Here is a 21,577-nt window from a genome sequence, read left to right on the forward strand (position 1 = left end):
AGGCTGCTGGAACCAATGCTGTTATTTTACATGGGACACCACTTATGAATGGAAACTAAACACAACAGAAATGAAACAGCCACGTTAAAAGCTAAAACAATGAGGAAGATTAGACAAATAAGTTTTCATACAGAAATTTGAACACCAAGATCATCAGATGTTTAGCAGTTTGAGGTTTGGGAAAGAAAGTTTTTACATAACCAGACAGATTATCAATACAGATAATACTTAGATTTAAGCAAATTAAAAAAAAAAACTGTCATTAAAGGATATGGACTGGATGCCAGGTCCTTTATCCTTTAAAAGGGACTTCCTCCCTCAGACCCCTTAGGGACGTGGAGCTAAGTCTTTAGCAATTGAACACCTTTTTCACAGATCACAAATTTTAGTGAGCATCAGAGTCGGAAGGGGAGTTTGCTAGGCCTGCAGATTTTTTTCCCAGGCTTTTCTCCCAAAATTGATTCAATGGGCCTGGGGTGGGATAATGAGTTGGCAGTTTATCATCCCCAGGTGGACGGTGCAGGTGGTCCACTGGTCCATACTTCGTGAAATGCTGACTCACGGTGCTCCTTAAACTTCCGTGAGAATAAGTCACCTGGAGTACTTGTTGAAAGATTCCTGTCCCATCCCCTATGGGTTCTGATTTACCAAGAGTACCAGATGATTCTCAACAGTGAAGTCTGGAAAACACTGGTTTCTAGAACTCCCTAGGGCACTTAATAATGGACCTGTTTCGGGTGCCACCCCCAAAGGTTATAATCCATTTGGTCAGAGTGAGTCAGATCAGATAGATCCCTTGACTGAATTCACCAGGAATTATTGATATGAAACATCAGCAGTTATGTATATTAACCAACAGCCTTGGTAACAAAAGTTTTGTCAAAACTACAAACTAGGAGGGCTAAGGAGAGCTGAAATGAAATGTTCTATTTTAAAAAATCACACTGGATACTTTTTTTCACAGGAGCATAAAATTTAATGTTTTTGGCCAGCAATATGCTGAATTCCTAGTTAACAGAGATAAGATTACCATGGTTTTCATGTGCACTGTCTACAGCAGGTTCGGTGACTGGGAACTGAGAGCTTTTTCCATTTTAGCACAAAATGTGAAAGATGTTTGCTGGATCCCCACAACCAGAGATTTTCCAGCCTCTTCGATCAATTTTTTTAAAAGTCTATGTACTGCATTTTGATATCCTAAGAAGATGGAGTAGGATTCTTCTGGAATGAAACGACTGAAGCAAAAGCTTTTCAATGAATACTTAAATCTCTAGGTAGAGGACACATTACAGCCAGGAGGAGCTTCCGTCCTGATTTCACGTATTCCAGGCAGCACTGCAGGGAGGCCTAGCTAAACACCATCACTAGCTCTGCATCCTCTGGGAAAAGCTGCAGAGACAGTTACTTAGAGTGTTGAGTGGGCACAAATATAACAAGAGTCCAGGTGACATAGGTAATTCCAAGTTGGCAAGAAACGTTGAATTCTATTTTCAGTTCTAGGCAAGTCACAGTATTAATTTTAATACTGAACAGACTGAATGAAAACTGAGCCCTAATCCAATTTTTAAGTGTTCCCTTCCAAATGAAGTGCAATCAATATGGGGAAAGCGCCTTTCCACCAGCGAGTGGAGTGAGCTTGCCTCCGATACAAGGGCTCCTTGCTAACAGAAACTCCCCTCAGCTGAGATTAATATGGGCTTCGGTGACCACCGTGATTTAAACTTCTGCGCTCAGAACTAGGGCTGATGAACAGCTACCAGATACAGGGGTCAGACGGGAACCGGGTTAAAAGAGTAAACGTTCACCATCTCTTTAGGAACTGCTGGATGATTCTAATTCCTTCCTGTACTGCACTTCACAAATACCCTTAGATGTTCAGATGAAAAAGACAGGTGTGAATTCATGGAGAACATCAGTAATATCTGAGAAGTCAAAGAAATTTTCAGAAACGCTTCTGAATACAAAATAGATGATGGAAACATAAAAACCCAATGAATTCAACTGCTCTCCCTTTTTTAATCAATTTTACACAATGATATCATACATGAGTAATCACATTAGGAGACATGATGGGTTTCCTGTACATATACAAGATGGTGCAAGCTCGTTAACTGAGGCTTATATAAGGTTTTATCAGTTTCGAGAGGAGGCAGTACAGAGCTATTGAATACAGGTGAAGCACAAGAATACAGTAGACAAGACAGGATATCAACTCAGCAGAGGTGAATTCTTAAGGCGTGTGGCCCCTGCCCACGCTGTCTGCCATTAACCAAGTGTAGAGGACTTCCTCTCTCATGAAGTTAACCTGCGCTGAGCACAGGCCTGTAGGACACGCAGCTCCGTGGTGACCCCACAGCTCAACTGCACCCACCTTGATGCTGAAGCAAACTGCATCTTCCTTTCTCCAAGTATTCTCAAGAGTAATAAAGCTATTCCCGGTCACCCTTACTCCTTGGGTAACCTACACTATAAAATATATTAAATGACTATTAATCTGGCAACATTCTCAAGCATTTTGGCATTCAAAGGATCTCAAATAGCTCATCACTATTCATCTACTCACAGAAAATTCTTTGAGCTTCAAGACTGTTTCTGATTCCCACCCTCCCGCCCCCCAAAGTATGGCCATTACACATAGGATAAACTTACTAGAGTCAAAAGAACTAAAAAGAGGGCAGACTTTTCCTTAAGAAATAAAGCAGGAATGGGGAGGGAAGAGAAAGTCTAGGACACACATAAATGGAGGAAGCTGAGTCCACTAACGTTTCTATCACTGCTATGCAATCCATTAACAATTTTGAGCAAGTGTTTCCTACCTTCCTTTTTCACACTCAATCTCATCGGAGAGAGGAAGTGTTACAACTTCACAACATCGACCTTCACTTGGCCCATGGAATTCCCATGGTAGGCAATGGGGAAACGGTGCCGACTGGCACGCAGTCAGCTACAGCTTCTCGTGGCCAGAACGTGGCCTCCTCACGGTCTGGCGCGGGTTTTTGTTCTCTCACTTATGCATCTCAGGAACATGTATGTTGAAAGTCTACATTAAAGGCTTCCAGGACACAACAGGGAAAGAAAAACCATGCATCACATCCACATCTATTTTCGACCCTTCACAAAGCCTAATCCTCTTACAGCAATTTCATATCTGTATAAAAAAGGCTTTCCTAAGCAGGTTTTTAAAAAGAAAAAGCAGGAGAAATCAGTAACTGTGGCTGAGATTTGACCTAAAGTAGAGAAAGAAAACAAAATGTTTACTAGATTTAAAAAATAATAATTTTACAAGGACAATCTTCAATCTGTATTTCTATTACTTGTCTCCAGAAGCAGAGTATTAATACAAAATATAAACTGATCTTTCATTACATAATTCCACAAGATTTCAGTGAACATTTAACATTTATTACCTTTGTAAATTCCATGTAATAATCGGTGGCTACCGAATGTTTCCTATATGTGATTTTATACTTTTGCACAATCCTTCATATAAACTATGTACCGGGAGGAAGTGTGATAAGAAACATCTAAAGAACAACTATTCCTCTTTCCTGAAAGAGCAAAATCAAATTACTCCCTATCTCACACCCCACCACTGCCATGCAGAAAGTTACCAATTCCTAAACTCAGAAATCAACACTATAATAAACGCTGTCATGAAATTAAACCAGTGATGGTCTATGCTGAAGTGGTCCTCACTCCTGACAGGTTTCCAGAGGAAAACAGCTTAGACAGCTGGGCTGTGCTTCTCTGCCACCACATGCCTCAGGTGTAACTCTGATGCCAAAGCCCTGGGGTCCTACCCTCAACACTGTCTCAAGCCCAATCTCCAGCCCACTGCAGAGTCCAATCTCCTGCCTCCACAAAATACAAACCCACCACCCCAAACTCACCACCTTCTCTGCCACAGGAAAGAGCCCTGTGCAATGTCTACATCTTCATATTTATTTCCACAGTGACAACATGGACTAGATTTAGTAACCATCATGGGGGAGAGAAATCTCTCATTGACCTATGAGTTAAATCCCAAAACAGTGAATTTCAACTATTCCAAGTCTTCTGTTGACTTAACATTTATTGAGTCAAATGCGAAACTCCCCCTAGGCCTTAGAAATAGTGGTAGACAGTTTGTCTTGTCAAGTATTTATGATGGGATTTGACTTCTAAGACCTAGACAAGCTTGACAGTTACAGCCCATGAAGTACATGACTCAACACAGATTTTTTGATCCAACATTCACAGGACATTTTTTTAGTACTACTTTAATTTTGATCTCCCCCTAAAAGGCAGAAACCACATCCCACACTCCTATGCAACTTGTTATCTCGGCATTTTAGAATAAAGGAACAAGAAGAGGTCGAGGCATAAAGAAAACCCAGCTTCTCTAGGAACAATGGAGCACACGGTTCCTGGAGAGAGGGAGGAGACAGCCTCTGTACCCATCTGCTCAAGGCTGTTGGCCACAGTTCCCTTAAAAATGCCTGGAAATGCTGCCAGCAACAAGAGACTCAAAGTAGGGGACCAAGTTTTATAAAAGAAGCTAAACATGTTTAGGAAACATAAAAAGTGTAACCAGTCAGTGATGACCTATGTATAAGACTTGTGCTTGAAGCTTTGGTGGGCTTCCTTGGCCAGTTTCTCAGACACCAAAACCCATTCCTGATTAATTATCAACATAAAATCAAACCAAAATACAGAAACACATACTTTTGTTCAGAAGAGGGAAACAAAGGCACAGAAACCTGCCAAAATAGATTTTTTTTCCCATAAGAATAGTATGGTTGATTAAAATAGTTTATCACTAGTAAAACTTGTATCACTAGAGCGGACAATACAAATTAGTTTTTAATAAAATGACATTCACTGAATTCCTGGTATGTGCATTCAATGTGAATCATCATCAAAAATATATTACAGTTAAAGGTTTGTAAGGAGTTCTGTTTGGGGTTTCTACACTATATTTAGCATTTCAGATGAGAAGTACCACAAGAACGTATTAGATATCTACTGTTCCTTTGTATGTAATGTATGGCAATTAAAGAGTCTATCTCCTACTGCGGGCTCAAAGACATCCATGGTGAGAAATGTCTAAGCGATGTACTCAGTGATTTCTACACCCTTCATCAAAGGCAGCCCTGTGCATCAAATTCCACACCTAGAAAGTTCAATAAACTGTATTACACTTTAATAAATACTTCTGTGTATTTGTTCGCCTTTTGCTTTTAAGCTCAGCTTAAATTTTGTCAAGGAAACCATTTCACAAGAGGGTACATGACAACCTACTATCAGCAATATTCCTTGTTTATTAGAATCTGAAGATGTCCATATTACATCAAATATAAATATATATTATATTTACATTTACTTCTTAGCTTTTCAATTTAGGTGAGTATATTTATAGATAATGCCACTAATGTCACCACTATTATAATCCTCAGTGCAACTGGTATTTTCCTTCCATTAGATGCATATAAGATTAGACAGCACCTTAAAAGAGGTGTACTATTCTCTCTCTCTCTTTTTTTTTAAATGAAAAGAAACAATGGGTATCCATAAACGGAAATCTAGGAATTTTCTAGGAGATTCTGTTTTGTTTTTCAGTATTTCAAAATACCTGAAAAATGTGGTCCCTTTTTGCAGTACTAGTCTCTACTTGGGGACAAGAAATTAATGAAATATGCAACTCAGAAAGGAAAAGAGCCCAAAGAAAAGAGAACCTGCTTGTTAGCTCATTAATCTGTTTAGTAAAGATCTGTTTTAAAAGGTCTCAACACTGTACAATATTATACAAAAACAATCTTCAGCCTTCAAAGCAGCTGGTACATTTTCTAAGAGATCCGTGTGCCCCCCTAACAGTCTGCTGCCTTGGTGGGCCTTGGTCTTGGTTACTTTCGGTCATCGATAGTCTTAATGAATTCAACTGCTGCTGTGAACTGCATCCACCAATAAGACTCCTCTCCAGACAGACAGCTGGCATAAAAGCTACTGATGTACTGAACAGTGGACAGCAAACAGGGTGGATTTGCCTAGAGAAGTGAAAAATAAAAGAGTCAATTACTCAGCTGTATAGCTCTGCAAATATAGTTTACAGTAACATCTTCAAATGTTTTTCTGTGGAGAGAGATACTAGTCTTTTTTCCATGTTTCCACTGCAGGGGGCACATGTTCGATCCCTGGGTAGGGAACTAAGATCCCACATCCCACATGCTGCACAGCGCAGCCAAAAAAAAAAGAAAAAGAGAGAGAGATACCAGTCTTTTTGAAAATAATCCCCCCAATCCTTTCTGGAACTAATCTGTAAACCCTAGCTACTATGAGTAGCAACAGTACTGGAAAGGCTACTCAGGTTCTAATCCTAGCTGAACTATCTAGAGCTTTCTATCCTAACAAAGCACTTGACCTCCTTGGTCCTTAAAGAGGCTGAACTAATCCCAGTGGATTTACTCAACATCCCAGGATTTCAGAATGTTAGATAAGGAAAGAAATGCTGTAGGCAAATTGAGTTATATCTGGTTCGTTAAGTCCAGCTAGAATCAGCTGCGGGGGGGGGGGGGCGGGGGAGGGAACTAAAAAAGAGAGTATGTCCTCTGCTGCAAGAGGTAACACAGAACATTTTCCTGCTTTTTCACCTTCATGTGGAGAGAAAGGACACAGGTGTATTAAGTTAGGAGGACAGGCTAAGCCCTGCTCCTTCAAAGGAGCTTAAACTGGCTCTGCCTAGAGACTAAACACATCACCTGTGGAAGAGAGAGGAGCAATGGGCAACAGGAAAAGTTATGAAGGCTGATCACACATTGATCCTACAGGTTCTGGCTCTGAGATAAGAGTTCAGGTTGCAGAAATACTGCAAACATTAAGAATTAGTAAGCTATATGTCAAATATACTTTAGACATCAACAGAGGGCTGAGCTGACTGGAGCACATGGGTGATGCAGTTATTTGGTGGTTGTGTGCACCCAAACCGTATGGTTCCCCACCCCCCGACCAAAATGTTCAAAATAAACCGTTTAAATGATGCAACTTTAAAGTCAAAAAAAGAAAAGAAATGTCAGTACTTTTAAAAATAATATGGTAGGGCTTCCCTGGTGGCACAGTGGTTGAGAGTCCGCCTGCCGATGCAGGGGACACGGGTTCGTGCCCCGGTCCGGGAAGATCCCACATGCCGCAGAGTGGCTGGGCCCGTGAGCCATGGCCGCTGAGCCTGTGCGTCTGGAGCCTGTGCTCCGCAACAGGAGAGGCCACAACAGTGAGAGGCCCGCGTACCGCAAAAAAAAAAAAGGTACAATTACAAAATATGAGGCTAAAAGAGGAGAAAGATGATTGGTAAATGTAGTAGTTTATGTGATAAGTACTATGAAGAATTCAATGAGAAAGAAGATGGTAAAAACATGATAAGGGCTTCCCTGGTGGCGCAGTGGTTAAGAATCTGCTTGCCAGCAGGGGACACGGGCTCAAGCCCTGGTCCGGGAAGATCCCACATGCCTTGGAGCAACTAAGCCTGCACGCCTATAGCCCGTGCTCCGCAACAAGAGAAGCCACCGCAATGAGAAGCCCACGCACCGCAACGAAGAGTAGTCCCCACTCGACACAACTAGAGAAAGCCCACGTGCAGCAACGAAAACCCAACGCAGCCAAAAACAAATAAATAAATTTACTTAAAAAAACAAACATGATAAAAAGAACTTGCCCTCATTCATCCTTTCATTCAGTAATTATCTGAGTTCCAACCAAGGCCTTCAGGTACTGCTTTAAAAGCTGAAAATGTTCTAGCAATCTAGTCCTCCCCTCCTTTCTTCTGAAAATCCTAACTTCTGGACAGAACAAAACTTGACATTAGATACTTCCTTTCTGGGTAACACAGAGCTTGAAACTTGTAAAAGAGCCAAAGTCTCTAACATCTGGTGACATCTGCACCACCCGACTCAGGACACCCAATAAACTATTCTCACTAACGGTAGTGAGGGACCCACCTTTATCAACACAAAAACCAAAACAGGGACGAAGTCATCTGCTCCTGGGACGGAGTCCTCGTTGGCCAGGCTCAGGAGGTTCATGATCGTGGAGCACATTCTCAGGATGCACTGCACTTTGTCCCGGGGCGTCTTGTAAGCACTTATTGTCCTGATTTCTGACTGTGCAGATGGCCACGGTGCCTCCCGAAGATAAACCTAAGTGAGACAACACAGAGACAGTTAGACAGATCTTGGATCAAGCGGCAACTACGTGCAGCGAACAGAGCGACCTCCACATCAGGAGGCCGAAGGGTAAGGCTGTTGCCTTTCCCTTTTTCCAGTAAAACCAAATCGCGATTCCTCCCCGTCCTCCCGCTTAGGATCGAAGCTTAACTTTTAAACTTTTAAATTATTTGCTTTGCATTTTAAGATAAAACCACCCAAGGGAATTCCCTGGCAGTCCATTGGTTAGGACTCTGTGCTCTCACTGCCACGGGCCTGGGCTTGATCCCTGGTTGGGGAACTAAGATCCCGCAAGCCCCGGGCATGGCCCCCCACAAAAAAACCACCCAGATATATATTAATAGAGGCATATGATAACACAGAACCTAGAACTCATAAAATTTCAAACGTTTATCTTTCTTAAAGAGCTAGAATGGAACTTATCTCTGTATTGTAGCTGATTCCAAAAGCACAAACAAGCTACTTTTAAGATACTTTAAAAATTAATATGTACCTTTGTTGCAGTAGTTCTAGAAATCGAAGACAATTAAAAATTTTATGCCAATTTATGTTTGGATTTTATTATTATTATTTTTTGGCCACGCCATGCGGCATGCAGGATTTTAGTTTCCTGATCAGGGATGAACCCGTGCCCCCTGCACTGGGAGCACAGAGTCTTAACCACTGGACTGCCAGGGAAGTCCCCTTCATGTTTGGATTTTAATAAAACCACCAGAAAACTCGTATACCTAAAACGTTCCTATTTTCAGAGTTTGTAAGAGTTGTATGACAGATAAAAATGCTAATATAAATAACTAAAAGGTAATTTTGAGGTCACATTCAGATTCAATTCCCTCTCCTGGACAGTAGTTTTCACACTCTTTGAAGTACCACCGGATCCCTTCTTCATATGGGACTTTCCTGCAGAAACGTGACTATAAAAGCATCAGTGCAGAGCACTGCTGCCCCAGGAGGAGCAGAGCTATGGACAGGAAGACCCGTCTGCAGGGGCTGGCGTCAGGGCAGGGCCTCCTCCATGCTGGCCCTCCCTCCTCTCCACTACTAAGGTCCCTTCCCATGCCAGGGAATTTTAATCCGTGGAAGGACCTTTGAGAACTTTACAGTTAGACCAAATTGCATCTAGTGCAAGTGGTGTTGTACAACTTATTACATTCTGCTTCCTTGAAAAACTGGTAACATGCACATGGTATACCAAGCAATTTTTAATTAAATAATACCACCCACACTATATAAACCTGTATTACCTCTGGTATCTGAAGAGCTCTGTGATTTGCAGTCACTACTTTAGACAATCTCTGAATATGTTCATGAAGAACTCTGAAAACCCCAAAAAATACATAAGTAAATATATATTTCAGAAAATAAGGTACACCGATAGTCATAATTGATGTTTTTCAAAACATTTAAAACGTTTTAAACTTACTTCTAGATACAGATTACAAATACAGTTGAGACTATCTCTTAGCTGTAAGTACTCTGTCTTGTCAAAAAAAAAATCTATTTAGGATCTGCTTAGAAATGCTGAGTAAGCCAGGGGGATGCAGGGAGAAGAGTAAAGAAGCCCTCCTTTCCTGGACTAGGACAGCATTCCAAGGGAGAAAGCAGAGGAGCCCTTAGTCTAGAAGCTAATTGGACAACTAATTGGTAAATAGGCCAAGAGGAAGTAGAGGGATCAGGGGTCAGAAACCAAAGATCAGAGATGCTTAGACAAGGGACTCTGAGGACACTCCACCTCTCATTTCAGAGATGACAATAAGTAGGCTTAAAAAGGAGAAGGGGGCTTCCCTGGTGGCGCAGTGGTTGGGAGTCCGCCTGCTGATGCGGCGGATGCGGGTTCGTGCCCCTGTCCGGGAGGATCCCACGTGCCGCGGGGCGGCTGGGCCCGTGAGCCATGGCCGCTGAGCCTGTGTGACCAGAGCCTGTGCTCCGCGGTGGGAGAGGCCCGCGTACCGCAAAAAAAAAAAAAAGGAGAAGGATTTGCCTAAGGCCACACAGTGGTTAGGAGCAGAGACTAAACCCAGCTTTCCTGACTTCGAGTGTTCTTTCCAGAACAGGATTAACTCTCCACTCTACAAACCCACAGAAACACCACGCAAGAGAGGGTAGGAAGAACCTGCTTCAAAGGTGCTCTTTGCAGTAAGTACAGTTTGAATGTCCCCATTCCTCATCCCACTGTGGAAGCCAAAAACTGGTGCTCTGGAAAGAAAACAGGGCCCATTTGGCAAATTCCACACAGAAACTTGGGGAGGGGTAAAAAGCCTCTGAGACTATGAACAAGCGAGAGAGGCAGGTTGGAATAAGCCTAACCCACCCACAGGAAAGTGAACTTTCTCAAATGTACATACAATATTGTAAAATTTCCATGAAAAAAAAAATCTTATGGAAACAACCAATGCCCCACCCTATTACATGGGCCCTTGAGAGTTGCCCACAGAGAGAGCCCATGTCACTGCTGGGGGGCACGGTGGCCATCTCAACATGCTTGGGGCAGAAACAGCATAGTAAAGCGGTGGTCAAGAAAATGCAGAAGAGGAAAAAAAAAAAGCTAAGTCATCCATAGCCTCATTACCCCAAAATAACCACTGTTATCATTCCAGATTTTTTTTTCAAGATTAATTTTTTTAGGTTTACTTTTAAGAATAGGCTTTATTGAGATATAATTCATATACCATACAATTCCAGATATTCTGATTTTCAAATATATAACTTTTCATTCCAAACAAATAATAAGCATATAGTATAATAGAAGTCACGCACTGTGCTGGATGCCCTGATGGAGTGATGAATAAAAGCACTATGCTGCTGCTCTCACAAAGGGAACAATCCAGTGGGGGATACAGGCATTCATCAATCGATCACACAAACCAGTGGCCAGGAACAGGGGCGATTCTGCCCCCAAGGGACATCTGGCAATGTCTGGAGACACCCTTGGTTCTCACACCTGGCAGGGTACTACTGGCCTGTAGCATGTAGAGGCCAGAGATGCTGATAAATGTCCTACAATGCACAGGACAGCCTCCCACTCCAGAGAATTATCTGGCCCCAAATGTCAGTAGTGCCAGCTTGAGAAACCATGCCTCCAACAGATGTAAAACCGCAACTGTGGCAGGTGCTAAAGGAAGGTATCCAGGCCTGAGGGAGGGCTGACAGGGCGTTTAACCTAGTCAGAAAGGCCAGGAAACGTTTCCCCGAGGAAGTGATGTCTGAGTGAAGATCTGAAGGATAAGAGTAGGGAGAAGAAAGAAGGGAAGAACAGCTGAGACAGAGTAAACAGCAGTGCCTTCCACAAAGGCCGTACCAATTTATACACCCTCCAGCCTGATTCCCCACATCTCTGAAAACAGAGTATTTTCATTCTTTCTGGTAACTCTGATAGGTGAAAAAAGGTAACATGTATTTTTTCCTTCACTACTCAGACACTAAGTCTCACGTATAGCTTGTCTAAAATAATGGGGTTGGCTGGTGTATTGCTACTTAGTCCAACACAGGCCGTTACACTTAGAAGCACTCACTGGTCACGGAGTATGTCCCCGTCCTGATTAGGGTAGAAGGCAAGTTTGAAGATCCGATTCATCACACTTCGCTCAATGGCGAGCTGGGCATCCTGAAGCTGCTCCTCACTCGCATTCTGCCATATGACATCCTGGGCCATGGCGCCATACAGGAACTGCAGAAAATCTTCCACCTGAGCAGTTTTATCATCAGCTGCTGTGAGTTTCTGAAAGTCTCCAATGCAAAATAATAATTTTTAAAATACAGTATTTGAATAATTTCAAATACGAAATTATTAGAATTCTTTTTTTTTTTTTGCGGTACGCGGGCCTCTCACTGTTGTGGCCTCTCCCGTTGTGGAGCACAGCCTCTGGACGCGCAGGCTCAGTGGCCGTGGCTCACGGGCCCAGCCGCTCTGCGGCATGTGGGATCTTCCCGGACCGGGGCACGAGCCCGTGTCCCCTGCATCGGCAGGCAGACTCTCAACCACTGCGCCACCAGGGAAGCCCTCTCCCAACTTTTTAATAAACTATAGATATTCAATCCAGGATAAACATGGAATTTATTGGTTTGACATCAGGGTTTAATAACTAAGAAATAATTGCAAATTTAAGGAACTTCTCTTAGACAGGTAGGTACTCAAAAAAAGCAGCAAAAGAAAAATTCCCAAATCTTCCCAATAACATACAGTTTAACCTAAAGGTCTCTAGTTACCTTGAATGAATTCCCTGATCTTCTTTTCTTTGCTCTCAAGCAGCAACCTCACACAGACAGTGGTGAAGTATCGATTGGCCACCTCTTTGTCCCGCAAAACCCTTTGCAGTAGCCTTTCCAAGTGAGCCTGCGTGGTCTGCAGTCCTTGTCGACAACGAGTGAGGTAAGCAATATAGGGGGCCCTTTTCCTAAAAGGAAATATGCTCTGCAGGACATCAGACATACACGGTGCACACTTTCTTCGGAGACTAAGAGTCCTGATTTTTCCTTAAATGAAAAAACTACTCCAAAGACTTTGGTTTTACAAATTAGCATGTCAGGCTGCAGACAACCATCCTGAGGACTAATTATGCTCCAGATCAAGAAACAGAACCAGATGCAAGGATGTAATGTACAGCACAGGGAATAGAACCAATGTTTTATAACAACTTTAAATGGAGTATAATCTGTAAAAAAAAGCGAATCACTATGTTGTACACCTGAAACTAATATAACATTGTAAATCAACTACAATTAAAAAAAGAAAGAAACAGAACTCTTCTGCATGTGTGTCAAGAACATCATCTACTGGGCTGAACACTTAGCCCCTTAATTCCCTAAACATCGCTAAGTCCCTCTGCATCGTTGGTCTGCTATTTTGGAGCAGTCTCCATGCTGGTAGAACCTCATACTTAACAGGAAGTTGACTGCTACAATGACTAAAATGACAACAAAATACAGGTTAATATACTGCTAGATCATTAAACATACCACTAATTATTTGCTTATAGTCTAAACGTAGCAATCATTAGAGCACCCATTCCCTAAGTCTCTTTACTTCCTAAACTTCTCAAATACATTTTAATGTCAGCAAGGGACTGGCAACAGACAAAGGGCAGTGATTCCAAGACCTACACCTGCTTCCCTGGTCCAAGGAAGCAGTCTTTTCTATCCCTCTAAAACAGGGAAATGATATCCTAGTTACCCTGGTGTCCCCTCCGCTAAAGGCGGGGCAAAGCTGAAGTAAACTGCACTCTGTGTTAGGAAGAGCTGCTCATTTGTAACTACATTTCCAGACTAAATATCCAAATGTAGTCCTTGGAGATCTACATCCAGGTAAACATAGCCAAGCACTTTGTGCTGAGCCTAGATTCATTTCCGAAATAAGGACCGAGAAGAAAATACCAGCAGCTGAAAAGAGGTGTATAAGTGAAACATGTGGGGTATAATTACCTATAGTCCTCGGCGATAGAAGCCAGTAGTTTCCTACAAGTCCTGTTATCAAAGCGGCACACACAACGCATTGTTTCTTGAAGTTGAGCCATTAAGTTTTTATCTTGTAAATTAATTGCTTCTGCTATTTGAACTTTTAGGAAGCAGACAATTTCATTGTCTAAATAAAAAAATAAAAATTCTGTTATTGTTGAGAACTTCCACAGGCTTTTCATAAGCTGAAGGTCATCCCTCAGCCTTTGGGATGTCAATTACGCTTGTATCAGTAGAACTAAGCAGTATCAATCAGAGAATATTTTAATGAGCCATCAATAATCAAAGTGCCCTCAACTGATAGCTAATATAAATGTATTACATCGAACTGTACAGAACTGCTGTAGAGTTTATTTTTTTATTTTTATTTTTTTAATAAATTTATTATTTTATTTATTTATTTTTGACTGTTGGGTCTTCGTTGCTGCGTGCGGGCTCTATCTAGTTGTGGTGAGCGGGGGTTACTCTTCATTGCGGTGCTAGGGCTTCTCATTGTGGTGGCTTCTCTTGTTGCGGAGCATGGGCTCTAGGTGTGTGGGCTTCAGTAGTTGTGGCTCACGGACTCAGTAGTTGTGGCTCGGGGGCTCTAGAGCGCAGGCTCAGTAGTTGTGGCACACGGGCTTAGTTGCTCCGCGGCATGAGGGATCTTCCCGGACCAGGGCTTGAACCCGTGTCCCCTGCATTGGCAGGCAGATTCCTAACCACTGCGCCACCAGGGAAGCCCTGCTGTATAGTTTAAATACAGTTGAATACTGGCAATTCATATGGTTCAACGTATAAATATAGGAAAAAATAAGCTATCAGGCAGCAACTTACCTTCTGGGTCTGTATGGTCTGGTAAACCATTCCTTGTTGAATGGGTTAGCACTGGGAAAGCAACAGAATCCGCAGAACAAAGAGCGAGCCTCAGTTTCTTTTTTGCATCTCTGAAGAATGAGTTGAAGATACATTAATTTCTTTGTTCACATATGGTCATATTTTATGAACTATTATCATATTTAATATACAAATCAATAGGCTACCACGTCAGGACTCAAATGTTTCAAGTGGTCATAAATAAAAGATAATTTTCAACTTACTGACACCTCACTTAAGGAGTGGGCTTTCTAGTTACCTGAGAAGCAAGGCTGCAAAAGTGCTCTGGGCAAGGACCATTCGGTAAAGTCACCAGAATCAAACAAATCCTTTTTGACCTTCTAACATACGTTGAGTTCTATGCTAAGCACTACGAGGAGAGTCAAGGCTGGATTACGCCCAGGCTGGGAGGGAGTCAGCAGACGTCATCAGATCCATCTCATCACCCACATTTAGGAAGCCTTCTACCACATCTCTTGAGGAATGTTGATCCTGCCACAAGACAAGCTGACCCCCGACAAGAAGCCCTATCTGTTGCCTTGCTGCTTGAAACTTTGTGTTGAGCCAAAACCTGCTTCTTTTCAGCTTCCGCCACTGAACCACCTGCCACCACCAGGCAGAGCACCCTTCAGTAAGGCGTCACCCTCCACAGCAGGGCAGCCCTTCATACTGGGAGGGGAATGTAGGGCGTGGACCAGAGCTTCTTCAAAGCGTCCAAGGCTGCCATCCAAAAAAAGGAGTCGAAACACCTCCGAGAACAAGCCAGAGTTTGCTCCTCCTGCGGGATTATCACTTGTCCACCTCATCTGACTAGTTCTGAGTCCTTCCTTATTGGTTTGCTTCCTCTAAAACGAGTAACTTACAAATCAACCCAAACAAATGTAATATTTGCCTACTTTTCAGAGACTCCGAATCTATATAACAGTAAAGTCATGGCTGGAAAATAAAAATTTAAATCTTTAAAAATTGTGAATCACTGTGTTGTACCCCTGAAACTTATATAATATTATATATCAACTATATCTCAATAAAAGTAAATAAATAAAATAAAATGATATGCTGCTTAGAGTCTGCTTTAAATTAATTGGGGGAGGAGGTAAACATGAAACAATATGGGCCACGTATTAGTAACTGTTATATCTGGGTAACAGGCACATCACTGTACTCTTCCATTTTTGTACATACTTGAGTATTTCTAAAATAAAAAGTTTAAAAACAGAGAAAGAAAGACAGAGGCAAAGTCATAGATAAAAACAAAGAGATGGACGGATGATTAGTGCTTTAAAAGTGATAATCCGTGTCTGGAAAAACACAGGTTCCCTGTGAAACGAAAGCAAATTTTTCAGGTTCCTAAAGTCATTTTCTTTCTCAAGCCCTGTTAGAAATGGAGAGACCTGCACAGGTAATGAGGAGAATGACAAACTGGGAGGCTTACTGGGGACAGTGGGTCATTCAACAACTCTGCAGCGGACCCTCCTTCTACTTCAGTCCTGCCCTAGCACCTCTCACACACAGAGCTGGGAATTCTCCACAGGCACAGGCACTGCCCCTGTTCCATTTAAATTACTCATGTGGGGCTTCCCTGGTGGCACAGCGGTTAAGAATCCGCCTGCCAATGCAGGAGACACGGGTTCAAGCCCTGGTCCGGGAAGATCCCACATGCTGTGGAGCAACTAAGCCCACGTGCCACAACTACTGAGCCTGCACTCTAGAGCCCTCGAGCCACAACTACTGAAGCCCACATGCCACAACTACTTGAAGCCCGTGTGCCTAGAGCCCGTGCTCCGCAACAAGAGAAGCCACCGCAATGAGAAGCCCATGCACTGCAACGAAGAGTAGCCCCCGCTCGCCGTAACTAGAGAAAGCACACGCGCAGCAACAAAGACCCAACGCAGCCATAAATAAATAAAATAAATTACTTATGTGGCCCCTGTGAGCATATGAGGTTTTCTTGTTTTTGTTTTCAATCCCTGAATTAAAGCCTTTGATGTATGACATCCACAAGGGAAGCAAAGTCTTCTCAGTGAATAGTATTTCATTCTTATCTCTCTGCTTTACACACTTACTAAGTGACTCAATGAAACACCTGACTTGAAGTGACTGCAATGGTGATGAAAAGTTCAAACCCAAAGGTCCTAAATCCTATAAAAGAAATACCTGTAAGAGAAAGCTGAATCCTGAGGGTGGGCGGCTTGGCTCGCGGAATCTGGGAGATCGTCAGCTGAGATGTTTTGCAGGGTTTCGTCACGAGGCGAATCGTGCGCACTTTCACCGTCACCCATAACTTCTAAACAAAACCCAGCCCCCCAAAAGGATAAGCAGGTTAATCTGGAACATTCTGGCACTGGTAGATATTCAGAACAACTCAACAATAAATTAACTTGTGCCTTCCAACAAGAGTTCTTTGAAAGAAAAAAGGAACTTCAAACACTTAACTAAATTATTGATAGCAATGGTAATATATCAAGAGAGCAGTTGTTGAAAATAGTTTTACTTCTTATCTGAATCCTAATCTAAAACAATGAAAGTCTTTATTAACTTAATACGGATAATACTCTGTAATCACGATCACTGAACCACACAACTAAAAGGGGCCTCAAAAATCATTTCAGGGCTTCCCTGGTGGCGCAGTGGTTGAGAGTCTGCCTGCCGATGCGGGGGACACAGGTTCATGCCCCGGTCCGGGAGGATCCCACATGTTGCGGAGCGGCTGGGCCCATGAGCCGTGGCCGCTAAGCCTGCACGTCCGGAGGCTGTGCTCCGCAACAGGAGAGGCCACAACAGTGAGAGGCCCGCGTACCGCAAAAAAAAAAAAAAAAAATCATTTCACATAACACCCTCATTTTACAGACATGGAATCCTGCCCAGTCAGAAAACAGCTGGCTGTGAACCCCTTGGCCAGGCTGCACTGAGGTCTCCGGTCCTCATTACCAGGGCTGCTCCCACTGCCTGAGAATGAGCTGGGTACGAACTCACAAATGCAGCCAGGACAGACCTGTGGTTCCCACAGTTGTTTTTATGTTTTTAATGAATCAATTTAGTTAATACATGCATGTATAAAATCAAAAGAAATAAAAGTTCCTTAGTGTAATAAAGATACTGTGTCTACGTAGAAAAAATATCTTTATTCTTAGGAGATAGTTTCAAATGCCTCAGGAAAAAATATATATAGAAAATGTGGCAAAATGTCAACAATTGATAAGTCTAGGTAGATGGAATACAGACCTTCACTGTACTATTCCTTCAACTTCTTTGTTATTTTAAAACTTTTCAAAAACAAACAAAAAAAAGGTGTAGGATGGGACTTCCCTGGTCGTCCGGTGGGTAAGACTCCGGGAGGCCAGATTCGATCCCTGGTTGGGGAACTAGATCCCGCATGCTGCAACTAAGAGGCCGTATGCCGCATCTAAGAAGTCCACCTGCTGCAACAAAGATCCCTTGTGCCGTGACTAAGATCCAGCACAAACAAAATAAATATAAATTAAAAAAAAAATGTAGGAAGTTCTCCTCTCAGGCTCCCTATGAGTCCCCCCCCCCCGAGTCAACTCACGTTATCAGTTTATCAGAGATTCTTCCAGAGATACTCTAATTTATCTTGGGAATTGTACCATATTTTTCTGATAACTGTTCAAAAGTAGTTATTACAAGGTTACTTTTAATTCGGACCACCTTTATCACTGTGATACGAAGGTTACTATTCCATTCTTTATCATGATTATCACCTGCACTTTCGTAGTTTGCCAGTGCTCCTTCACTGGGACTGGTTCGTTTAATGGCATTCCTGTATTTGTCCAGAATATCCTCAGCAACCTGAGTTTGTGCACTGAGTCTAGGGCTCGGGTCATCTGAAGGGGAAAGGAGAGGGAGAGAATTAGCTCCCCTTGGTTTTCACCCACTCTGATGTTAGTACGACACCAGTAGCATAATCCCAAAGGCGGATTAGGAGGTAAGACTTAAAAAGAGCACATATCTCAATGTTATAAGAGGCACCATGCAGCTGCCTACTCATCCCATTTCTAGGTCTGAGAGCCTTGCCAAAGCACGAAATTGGGAGGATTACTCCACTTTCTCATCATTGTCAGAATTCTGCATGACAGTGTCAAAAAGTTCAGTGCAGACTGAATGGATGATGGGTTTCTAAAGTGTTTACACTCAAATCACTGTTATTATCAATTCATGCTACCAGAACTTCCAACACTGCACTTTTATATGTAGACTTCATTTATTCAGACATCTCTATGCTGAAGGAGGAAAAAAAGTACTCCAAATTCAAATTAAAGCCTTTTAAATAATACTTTTAAAATGTCTTCCTCCACTCTTCCTTCTCTCACTACACCACATTTGGAAACTTCAGATATTCATATTCTATCTTACTAAATCTCACTATGACAGTACAGCTGCTGGATTTAGAGCACTTCTGTGCGTGCAATGGTGTCAGAGGCACTCCTAGAGAATCTAGACACTGTTGGGGAGTGCTGGAATTGTACCTGGGGTGCACAGAGAAAAAGCTTATCACAATCAAAGGTGCAGCACTGGTTACCGACTGGCCCACTATCCGGTCAGCAAAATCAGCACATCAAAATGTTTTCTTGGAGTCAGATGGCAGAGTCACTAATTAACAGTTAACAAAGCAAAGAAGTGCTACAGATCTATGGGACAAAATATAGTTCCATAGTGAAATGCAAACTCCTGAGACAGATCTAGGCCAAGCAGGTAATGTCTACATTCTGGTAGAATCCCATTTGTTAAAAAGTCTTAAAACAGATAAAAATCACTAGAATTTATATACGTGTACGTGTTAATAGCAGCTAATATTAACAGCAGCTAACATTTATTGAGCATGTACCACGTGCCAGGAACTGTGCTAAACACCTTATATGAATGATCTCAATTAATCATCGCAACAACCCTACATGGAGGTACTACTATCACCCCCATTTTTAAGAAGAAGAAATCAAGGTAGAAAGAGGTTAAGTAGTATGCTCATAGGCTCTTCTTTTGTTTCCATGAAAAAAATATTTAGTGTTCATGTCTCCGTAAAATTGTGGTAACTGTAGGGAGAAACGATTTCCAAAATAATATAATCTTTCTGCTACAATGATGTTTGAATGCATGATAATAGAGTCCTAATAAAATCTGATCTTCTTCAAAATGTAAACTGATAAAACCTTTATCATTACAAAATCTTTTTTTTGCTATTGGTTTTGAGTGCTGTTGAGGGCTCTAAAAACTGGTTAAACATAGTGAAAGCAATAACGTTGCTTATAACTTTTATTTCTGTAACACCGTTCTTAAAATTTTTATCTGAGGACAATTAAAATAGACAAAAAATGCTATATATACAAAGCTGTGAGCAGTATTTTCATAGTAAAAAAAAAATGGATACAATTTAAATATCGAAAAAGCAAGAGAATGTTCACACCGCAATAAAATAATGACAGATGATCTCAGAGCCAATAAAAATTATTAAAAAACCAACTATGTCAAGCAGAAATTGGGACAGGGTTTATGAAATAACATGTGGTAAAAGAATACAAAGTTACATACACACTCTGATTTCATCATGAAAAGCCATGTATAGATAAGGAAAGATTGGGAGAGAACATGGAAAAAAGAAAATTAAGGCGGCGAGATTATGGACAGACTGTTAAGAAATTCCCTCTCATAACATTTAAAAAAATTGACTTAATGATACTTTTCTTTGGGTCATTAATTAGGAGTGGGTAGAAATTTCTGCACCAGTAGGGAAGCTAAACTGCTTGAATCAAACACAAACAAAACGAAATATTTTATGGAAAAAAACTTACTCTACCTAGCTTACAGTTTAGGCACCAAGGACTAAGAAAAATGTATTGCCTAAAGACACGAGTAAAAAAATAATTTATAACTTCTCCAAAGTTATTAATTCAACATTTTGAAAACCTGAGATTTTATTAAGAGCATTCTACTCTGTGAATGGTGGTGGTGTTCTAAAGCCAGGAGCATGGTAAGAAAACATAAAAATCTTGCCGAAAGGATGCCTTTCCACTGCTTCTCAATAAGGCTGTAAGTCCCTAAAGAACAAGAGTCATGTGTGATTTGACTGAACACCTACCACACTTAGCACAGTGCCTGGCATGAGTCAGATGTTCAACAAGCATTTGTTGACTGATTGAGATAGGTTTGACTGCTTTCAGCAGGGAACCTGGCCTCAAAGCACAGCTCCTGCTGCTTAAAACCCTTTATTCCAGGCAAGTCACCTCATCCAATAAACAGGGATGTACACTAGGACATGGAAACGTCTACATTTATTTTAGAACTTGACATGACAGTAACTATGCACTGAAATGGGATTCTACCTGTACTACACTGAGCTCTTTGAGGAGGATGTTCTTTTGAAACCTATCCCATTTTTAAATAAAAGTCTTCATTTTACCTTAGTAGGATAACATAATTTAAAATCAAGACAAGAAAAAGAGAGGTGAGAAATTAATTTCCCTCTAGACGTTCTTCAGTCACTGGAGACAGTATACAGCTATCAAACTCAAGGTTGGGTCATCAACACTGCCTCTCATACTTTTTCCTTTTAGGGTGTTCATTCATAATATGCCAAAAAGAAGCTGCAAAAATACAAATGCTGAATGAGGTAAGAACCCAACCCCTAGTTGTATTTTCCTTGGGTCAGATAGCAATGTTAAAATGATTCAAGCTGTAAAAAATTGGTAAAGTTTATAAATTTACGATATTGTTTGAACACTTATCACGAAAAAAGGAAATGATTAGGTAAAATAGAATTTCACAATGATCCTGAATAATCAAGAACTATAGATGGAAATAAATTTAGAATTCTACGATCAACGTTAAAGAAAACTATTCAGTCAATGATCCAAAGATATGGCATGCATAGCACTAAAACCATCACCACACTTTCCTAAAAGGCACTGTGTGTCATCATCCCACTAAAATGTCGGGTTCTAGGGTAGGCCTAGAGGCTCAGGATCAGGGGCCTCATCATACACGGAAGTTATGGTAATGAGGATGATGATGGTGGTGGCGGTCTGCAGGAAGAGCGCACTGAGATTCACTGTGGCCGCCAACTG

The 21,577-nt window shown here is 41.7% G+C and overlaps 1 protein-coding gene across 4 annotated transcripts in view; it reads right to left on the bottom strand.

Moving 5' to 3' along the window:
• Positions 1-1,996: 1,996 nt before the first annotated feature.
• The window catches only part of GAPVD1 (GTPase activating protein and VPS9 domains 1), a 72,949-nt gene continuing 53,368 nt past the window's right edge, over positions 1,997-21,577 (bottom strand). For all 4 annotated transcript variants that reach the window (XM_067743318.1, XM_067743315.1, XM_067743317.1 and 1 more), the window contains 9 exons: positions 18,221-18,343; positions 16,656-16,785; positions 14,460-14,569; positions 13,611-13,770; positions 12,399-12,586; positions 11,705-11,918; positions 9,437-9,509; positions 7,968-8,165; positions 1,997-6,023 (listed from right to left, as the gene is read on the bottom strand). In XM_067743318.1, the coding sequence (XP_067599419.1) occupies positions 5,883-6,023; positions 7,968-8,165; positions 9,437-9,509; positions 11,705-11,918; positions 12,399-12,586; positions 13,611-13,770; positions 14,460-14,569; positions 16,656-16,785; positions 18,221-18,343 (1,337 nt within the window). In that variant the 3' untranslated portion in view covers positions 1,997-5,882. The remainder of the gene's footprint in view (positions 6,024-7,967; positions 8,166-9,436; positions 9,510-11,704; positions 11,919-12,398; positions 12,587-13,610; positions 13,771-14,459; positions 14,570-16,655; positions 16,786-18,220; positions 18,344-21,577) is intronic.

The sequence above is a fragment of the Pseudorca crassidens genome, chromosome 7, assembly GCF_039906515.1.
Source record: "Pseudorca crassidens isolate mPseCra1 chromosome 7, mPseCra1.hap1, whole genome shotgun sequence".
Taxonomy (NCBI): domain Eukaryota; kingdom Metazoa; phylum Chordata; class Mammalia; order Artiodactyla; family Delphinidae; genus Pseudorca; species Pseudorca crassidens.